The 9,082-nt window shown below is 38.4% G+C and overlaps 1 protein-coding gene and 1 non-coding gene across 3 annotated transcripts in view; one reads left to right on the top strand and one right to left on the bottom strand.

The window, feature by feature from the left end:
- The window catches only part of STK38L (serine/threonine kinase 38 like), a 111,016-nt gene that overhangs the window by 12,855 nt on the left and 89,079 nt on the right, over positions 1 to 9,082 (bottom strand). For both annotated transcript variants that reach the window (XM_045288438.1, XM_004699993.2), the window contains exons 3-5: positions 7,746 to 7,797; positions 3,798 to 3,920; positions 2,795 to 2,878 (exon numbers count right to left, since the gene is read on the bottom strand). In XM_045288438.1, coding sequence (XP_045144373.1) covers positions 2,795 to 2,878; positions 3,798 to 3,920; positions 7,746 to 7,797 — 259 coding nt within the window. The remainder of the gene's footprint in view (positions 1 to 2,794; positions 2,879 to 3,797; positions 3,921 to 7,745; positions 7,798 to 9,082) is intronic.
- On the top strand, positions 7,934 to 8,067 carry LOC115869132. The gene has a single exon (XR_004046016.1). It is a non-coding gene; the product is annotated as a small nucleolar RNA U109 (small nucleolar RNA).

Raw genomic sequence — 9,082 nt, 5'->3', positions numbered from 1 at the left:
TAACCATTAATCTACTTTCTGCCATGCCTATTTTTGATATTTTATGTGTGATCACACATTGTGGCCTTCCGTGTCTGACTTATTTAACTCAACCTAACGCTTTTAAGTTCATCCATATTGTAATATGCTTCAGAACTTTGCTTCTCTTCATGTTGGATAATAGTCTATTTTATGTGTATAACATTTTGTCTGTCTGTTGACGGGCAATGGGTTGTTTCCATCTTTTGGCTATTGTGCATGATGCTGCAATAAACATTGTCACCACGGGCTATGGACTCACCACTGTATGCATGGCTGAGTCTCTTCTTTCAAGTCTCTTGGTCTGTATATACCTACGAGAGGTACTGCTAGGTCATGTACCTCCTGTGCAAGCACCACCTAGCCATGCATTAGCAGAGCTTTACATATTGCTATACTGCTGAGCAGGTTCCAGCACAGCAGCCACACTAAGATGGACTAGGAAGAAAGGTCTGGCCATCTATTCTTTAATAAACCAGCCAATAAAAAGGCTATGGTCCAACCCAGCAGTGACCAGGGAGAAGGTGCAGGACCAGGCACGCATAGCTCTGTTGTGCATGGGGGTTGCCATGAGGAGGGAGCCGCCTAAAAAGCAGCTAGCAACAGTAACCCAAGTTTAACTTTCTGAAGAATCGTATTTCACAGAGGATGTACCATTGTATCAACTCCGGTTATTTTCTATTTTTGGGGGTTAGTGGTGTTTAATTACAGCCACCCTAGGGGATGTGAAATGGTATCTCACTGTGGCTTTATTTGTAGTTCCTAGTGACAAATGATGTTGAACATCCTTTGGAGAAAGGTCCATTCAAGCACTTTGCCCATTTTTTTGTTGTTAAGCTCTAGTGGCTTCTATACTCTGCTTTATGTGTTATTTTTGTTGTTAAGTCAGAGAGGTTCATATATTCCAGACTTTTTGCCCTTTAAAAAGCATTTTTGGGTCACAATGGAAAAGCTCCAAATTTTTGGTGTTGCACGTGATGCTGTCAGGCAAAAATACCTGCATCATAAATTTGACCTGGTTATGTTTAAGTATCTTAAAGTCAGTTTACAGGGAAGTTTCCGTATTTGGGATCTAAAGGATACAAAGTTTGACTCACAACGATCTGGTGTCACGATGAGGAAACTAGATAGGTTGAAAGGAAATGTGATAAAACTTAAAATACTGACATATTAGAATTTCAATGAAAGATTTTCTAAAATGAAATTCACTGGTGACAAATACAGATTAGTTGGTGTAGGAGGAGAAACAACCCAAATACAAAATAGACTTGACATTGAGGTCCAGTGAGATTGCTCTTACACAGGACCTAATAGAGGTCCATGGCTATCTAACAGAAAAAAAAATACAATGCAGGTAATGTAACACATAATTTCTAGTAGCCATATATAAACAAATAGATGAAATTAATTTTAATAAGTTTATATAACCCAAATTATAAAAATATTATTTCCCTGTATCATCAATATAAAACCTGAGTTATTATGTAGAAAGATATATAGATACATACACACATATACATACATATATTTAATCAAGTCTTCAAAATCTGGTATTATACACAATTACAGCACAGCAAGTGTTCAGTAGCACCGTGGCTAGGAGCTACAGGCTACAGCTTAAGCTAACGCCTTGTTTGTCTTCCTCTATATTCAGCCTCTAGATTCAGGATCAGTCCCATTATGGCCTCGTTCAATTCTTAGTCTGCCTCGAGTCTCGGAGGCCATCTCCTTTCACTCAGCCCTGTAGTCCATCATTTTCTATGACTGTAATCCAAATCACATTCCAACGTTCCCTGTCTTCCAAACCTCGTTCAGTCTCCACTCTTGCATCAAAATAGTACTCGACAAAGTCCTTCCACTCTTCTTTGCTGGTTCCCATCACCTTCTCACTCTAACTGAAAGGGAGGCTATCGAATTGAGAGTTGCGTCTTCCTGCAACCTTCTCATGAGCGGCCTGATTTTCTCTCAGGTGGTTTGACAAGAAACGTTTCCCCCTCATTCTCCGTGGCTGCTCTGAACCACCTTGACCCTGTCCTTCCCAAAGCCCCAACTCCCTGAAAGTATATTCTGGGAGACTATGTGAACCATCATCATCCTCATAGCTGTCGTTACAGACTTCCTGGTCAATCTCTCTCACTTATTCATCCCACAGAACTGTAGTGAGCCACAGAGAAGTTGCTGAGAGCCAAGAACACAAAAAAGAAGTAGCTAGAGATCTTAGTAATACATCAAATCACCACAATTTCAGGAAAGAAGTTTAGCTTATTTGAAATATGATATGGACACCTGATTATATAAAACCAAATAAAAACTGCCCTTACTTATTTTTAAATGATTTTTAAAATCATAAATTAAATAGGGGCTTAAATTTCAGAGTATCACTTTTACATTCAACAGTTTAACTGGCTAATCAAACCGACCAATAGTTTGCCCTTCCTAAGCCTCCTGGACTCCTCTTCTCCCTCTCGTGGACCATCTTCTCGGTCGCTAACACCCAACCACAGGTGAGCTCGGTCAGTGCATTATCGCTGAGCCCTGGTTCTCTGACTTTGACTGAACCCAGAAAAGCATACTTAGACTAAAAACTTGGAAGAAATTTTTACGATCAGAATTGAGAAATACAACTTTAAAAAACATAGATGCACCAGTCTCTTTAATAAAAAGTGAATACATTTCTAATTCTAAAATTTTACACAAAATAAATTCTCTATCTACTTCTAATTCTCACTGTCTAATATGGATAATCTTTGGTCCACATGTGTTAAAGAACACACACCTGCTCCTTTTCAAGCATATCAGCCTTTCTCAATATCTTCATTGCATAAATATGACCAGTGTCTTTCTTCTGGACCAACCGTACCTGGAACATAAACATATATTATAAACACACGTTACTATTCCTCAAGAGTGAAAGGCAAGTTCTATTAAAACAAGCAGGAATTTGCCATTGTTGTTAGCTCAAGACATTTTAATACATATTTTTACTATTTTAAAGATATATATAGACTTTGTGGCAAGCATAGATAACTATACATATGCCAAGCCGGGAGCAGGTGCTCTAAAGATCAAATCGGTAGAGTTTCCAGTGCAGTTAGCTTGGAACAGGAAGTGATAGGTTAGAAGATTAGGGATAGAGGGAGATTGTCTCCACCAAATGCCTACACTAAACAAAAATAACAGAAATTCGCTGGCCACGCCCCAACCAAGGGGTTGGAAGGAAATCAGGCACACATTGGACACCTCTGGCGACACTCCAAAGCTGGGGATGCTCAGACCAAGGTCACCTAGACACATGTGGAGGTCAACCTGAGCACCAGCAACATTCCATCACATGTGCGCCTGAACTCAGCCACTCAGATGGGCCAATACCCTCAAGCACAGCCCTCCAAGCGTGGACAGGAGGGACAAACAGCACAGACCCAGGGGCAGCACTCCTTCGGGCCACAGGGCGAGATCTCTCAAGGGCTCTCACTCTCTCTTCCTTTTCTGAGTTCCCTGACTCCTCACTCCTCTGTTGGTTCTGTGGACTCCGCTCTTCACAGTCATTTTCCACTCCCCTGAGCGGCCATTTTCAGTGGTGAACTCTCTCACGCCCCGCCATGCAGCCTGGCACACTTTCCAGAGATAGCATGAACTAGCTGAGACTGTATTACCGAAACGTCCCTTTCCCTCACATGTTACTTGGATGACAAAAGTGCTTCTGCCGCGTGAAATCTTTCAGCATTGAGAAAGAAGCAAGCACCAAGGAAAACCACTCCAGCAGCCTAACAGAAGCACACCTCGCCAAACGCTCCTCTTCCGATAACTTTCAGAGACTCAAAGTCATCCAAGCCAAGTCTGGTCCTCTTTAGCCGTAAGAACTCGGTTTCTTTGCGTGCATGTTGTGATCGACGTAACTTTTTCTATTAAAAAAAGAAGGGACAATTTAATAGGATAATTTTATCATCAGATGGCTTCAAATGAATGCTACCATATTACAGATGATGCACATAAAACCGAAGGTACAGTGTAATAAATGTTACACACTAATGCTTTAACTTATTTATAAAAGTATTAAGTATGGAATGACTAAAACAATTTAATGAAAATATGTCATAATGTGCTAACATGTGTTATGTTTAAAGTATATATAATTTTTTAACATTTTTACCGACATAAACGCATGTTTTATACACTTCAATATTCAAGTATATTGAAGAACTGTGCATTCGTCAACTCGGTCAATTTTAGAACAGTTTCTTCATTTTTGTGTATCTATTTCCTCATTTCCCCGCAGTATCTCTTGTCATAATCCTAGGAAACTATTAATCTAATTACTGTCTCTAGAGATTTACCTATCCTGAGTCTCGTATAAAGAAAACCATTTAAACAAACAAGCAAAAATCCCAGCCACACAAACAAAACAAAATAAGCCTAGCATCTACAACAGAATAAGAGCCTCGATCTAAAAGGTAGCAGAATGTATTAAAAACTAGAACAAGTTGAAAATTAAATTAAAGGAATAACAAGTGGTGGTAAGATGTTAAATTTTAAACTATATCTAAGTGATGCATCAGCTAAGTCATATGGAAGCACACCAACCAGCACAATCAAAGGATTATTAATAATAAAATCCAAGGTCAAAGAGAGAGACTATCAGAGCTTGTGTTCTGAGCACTCTGTCTACAGGAGCCTATGAATGACAGTGGAAGCCCAGAATTGATTTGAATTCCATAGATTCACAGACCAAGAATATGAATAGTCACACCCAGAAGGAACACATCGGAATGTGGATTCCTACAGAGGTAAAACTTGTTGGAGCGTTTGGTTCAGAGTAGATAAGTCAAGACAGTAAGAAAGGCACATAACAGCTGCTACCACGATCACCTGCACTGACTACAAACACAATGGAAGGTCCCAGGTAGAATGGAAGAAGAGTGGAGAACAGAACTCCAGTTCCTGCAACGGGCCAGGCCCACTGCGCTGACAGAGTTTACAGGACACCCCCCAGGACAATCACCCTATAAAATAACCTTTGAAGTGAAGCTTTTCTTCACTCAACAGATTGGCTTATAAAACAAATAATATCACCTGTGAGTAATGCGCTTCCTTAAACAACAAACTATGTCTTCATGAGACAAAAGAGTAATATTTACTCAAAAGCAAAGGAGGGGGGGAAGCAAGATCAATGGAAAGAAAAATATAACGAAAATAAGAATGTTGACACACTATAAAAACTGTAAGCAATGTCATGTAACAATTTGTTCAAAAATTGTTAAATAGGATTTAATTAGCTGTGTCAACTTTCACTTAAAACACAGTAATATATTATTAAAAAAACTAATTTAAAAGACCACATGGTGGCACTATAGGATTATGTCTTCCAAATTGTAGGTCTCTTCCCGCCGGCCCCCCCACCCAACACAAACTTTTTAAAAATTTCATAAATGAGTAAAATTATAAGGCTTTTTAGATTTTTGCCGTCATGGATTATAAAACAGAATGCAATTGGGTCGCTACAGCAAGTATGACCTCACTATGTACAGTTTCATAAACGCGCTGAAAACGAAGGGAGAAGAGATGCTGCGGTTAGAGAAAATGATGTGAAGTGGCTCGTGGGCTGCACAAGGCAGCAAATATGACGTGAATGTACTTTGGGGCACAGCTATTTAAAGACAAAAAAGGAGGCTTGAGTGGATTATCATTTTAAACTTAAAATCGGCACAGTACAGAAGTAATGAATTAAGTTCCTATTAAAAGCAATTTTTAAAATGTTCAAGATTTACATTAAGTAGCCTTGAAAGAGGAATCAAACTTCCTTTCCTCTCCAAAGACACAAAGAAAGAATTATGTTTTTCATGACCACATTATATAAAGTTTTTACAATTTATTACAAAATTCTCTAGTATAGAATGAACTAAATTTCTCTGCTGTGGTTTACATTAAAAAAAACAATTCTTATGCTTTCATAGCTTATTAAAAAGAAAGTTACCCTACATAAAGATACTGCCAAGATATATTTAATACTGAAGTGGAAAAGGTTTATCTATTTTATAGAATTTGACATAATCCAAGACCTAGCTTGGACTCTGGTAATTAAAAGCATTTGTGAAATTAAAATTATGGGAATTTTTAGAAAATTTAGAAAATGGTTATAATAGATCAACTATCCTTAGGAACTAATTAATCTCAAATTTTCTCTAAGTTATTTATAAGATTCAAATAAAATAGCTCTGAATGTAGTTAATACTTGTTGTAGGCCAGAAGCTCAAAATTAAAAAATGTTAAAAACTTCTGAATCTGAGTTGTGAACTACATTGCCTACAAAATAAAGCATAAGTAAGCTTTATTTACTTTTCTTAGTAAGCTATTTCAGGTTTAGCCTGACAGTATGAGCTATTACTCTGCCCTTTATTGTACCCTTTGTAGTACAAATGTAATTTCATTACTCTGTATATACTCATAGATGTATAATTTTGTATATGCTTCTTATCTACATTAGATACAAATTCTACTCATGCTTTAAGGTTGCAATCATGTCACATGTCTTTCATGAAGTCTTTCCTGATCCACTGAATTTTTAAAGATTAAGTTTCTATGTATTTTGAAAGTATGCAACATTCTATGTTCTATATGTAAATTTACATACTAGACACACACCACTCATATAATCTTCCAAGTTGTAAACTTCTTGAGGGCAAATAAATTAATAAGTTAACTACTTGTTAATTTACCCGCCAAATATTTATCATACTCTTCTGCTTAATGCTGAATAACACATTACAGAGTGTCCACGCCGTGAGGAGAAGGTGTCTGGTGTGCTATGACAGGCCGAACAGCGGTACTGTGGCATGTGAGGGGAGTGATTTGGGATAGGGAAGCTATCCCACTGGAAGGGATGCATAAGAGAGACGTACTGCTCCTTGACGGATGGGAGCTGAGAGGGCGTTAGGAAGAGTTCCAAATGGCAGAAACAGCACGTGAAAAGGTCTACTAGGGAGTCGGGAATTCAAATAATCAGTAGTGTTGTTGAGATGAAGCTAGAGAGGCAAGCACTGGCCAACCCCTAAGATATGCTATCCACCGAGGGCAAAGTTCATAGATACCCTGAAAACACTTGGGAGCCAGCGAAGTGTATTCAGCAAAAGAATGGCACAATCAAATCTGGTTTTCATATCACTTTGACTGCAACATGCAGAAAAACGAGGGGTGAGAGTGGGGCCAAGATGGAGGTGGAGAGATCAAGCAGGCACTGTTAGATCGGGGTGAGGTAGGCTAACAATGCTGGAGCTAGACAAGTGAACGGTTTTAAGAAATACTGAGAACAAAGATGAAAGAAAGTACCAGGTGCTTGGTACTTTTGGTGCCTTACTCTTTTGTTCCACAAACCTAGAATAGTACAGATCCTGTTCACTAAATAGATGTTAGATTTTTATTTTAACCCGTGGCTGCCTTTTAAAGATATTTATAATAGCAACAAAGTCAGAAACCCACAGTCAAAGTTTGAAATCTGCATTATTTAACCCACTGCTATACAGTTAATTCCAACTCAGAGCAACCATATAGCCTCATCTTTCTCCCAAGGAGTGGCTGGCTGGTAAATTCACACTGCTGACATCGCAGTTAGCAGCCCAACACTAATTCACTAAGCCACCAGCATCCCCTACATTATCTATATTATAATAGCATTTGAAATCAATAATGAAAAATTAAAGTTGCTTTTGTACAGTAAACACAGCTTACATTACCTCTTCATCTGCTAATCCTTCTTCTTCCATGGCCACTTCTAATTTCTTCTGCCTTTTAAAGAGAAGAAATAATTTTAAAATTTGGTTCTAACAAGTTTCATTTACAAAACACCCATTCATTTATTCAAGTTTACCACTACTGATTCCTAAGTGAAAATGCTGTATCTTTTGCCTTAGAGCACAACAACCACTATGAAGAAGGTATTTTTCCTCCTGAAAATAAAAACCCAGGACATCCATAACACGCTGCATTATTAAAGGAGTTCTCAGGGCTACTGACCTTACAGTAGAAATTGAGTAGTAGTATATTCCTCTTACACCAGAAAAAATAAATAAAAAAAATAAAAACCCAGGTCTACCTCTCGCATACTCGCCAAAGAGATAACTTACTTATAAAATTTATTTCCCTCGCTTTTCTAAATGAATTGGTCACTAAGATGACTAATGTTTTAATACTGAATACTTTGTACCCATGTTCAAGCTACTAATTTATCGATGCTTATGCTAAAGGTATGCAGGTAAATATAGCAGCTAAATGTAGTACTGAAGGTAAGTAGGCCTGCATTTTAAGCCTAGTTCGAACACTACAGTAGTCCTACTTTATGCACGAGGCATCCGATCAAAGACTCCCAGTGAATTCTTGAAACATCAGTTAGCGTAAACCTTATAGAGACAAAGGTAAGTAAAAACATATTGCTACTAGAGGCACAGTGCATCGGGAACAGGTTGATCCCTAACAAGATGTGGCTATGCGTGTTTCTGTGACCATGGGTGACTGCACACAGGTCTTGCAGAAAGACACTTGTCTTCGTCTCAGTAGGCTGCCTTCAAAAAAAGCCAGTCAAAAGAAAAGCTTCTAAGGAGATTTGTGAGACCAGACAAACCAGTCTTTAAATTTCTCTAAGTCAAAAGAGGTACAATTTTTATTTAATGTCAAATGGTTATCTTAGTCTACAATATACATAAGGCCCCTCTCTATGCATTCAAATGCTTTCAGGGGCACTGAAAGACCGTAAACATAATATAGTAATACCACTGTTTGATGTGTGTCACAAGGTAGTGTGCATTTATTACTATAAGCCACTATACATACAATAGATTTTTATTAGAATAGGTTTACACGAATGGAGGCTGTCTGTAACTGTGCAAGCCGGACACTCGAACCTCCGCGACTAGAGATACTTCAGTTGTTCTCTTCTGCCTTTCCTGGGACTGCTTCTTTTTTCTCAGCACCCCCTGATTTGGAAGTTGAAATCCCAGTGGATTCCATGGGAATGGGCCCATCGCTGCACTGCATTTGCTGTGAAGTGAGTTCCTTGATCTGAAGCAATGCTATG

Source organism: Echinops telfairi, unplaced genomic scaffold, assembly GCF_000313985.2.
Source record: "Echinops telfairi isolate 266 unplaced genomic scaffold, ASM31398v2 ScPeMD7_21;HRSCAF=78, whole genome shotgun sequence".
Lineage (NCBI taxonomy): Eukaryota > Metazoa > Chordata > Mammalia > Afrosoricida > Tenrecidae > Echinops > Echinops telfairi.
The sequence above is the reverse complement of the archived record's forward strand: the minus strand, read 5'-3'. Positions and strand labels throughout refer to the sequence as shown.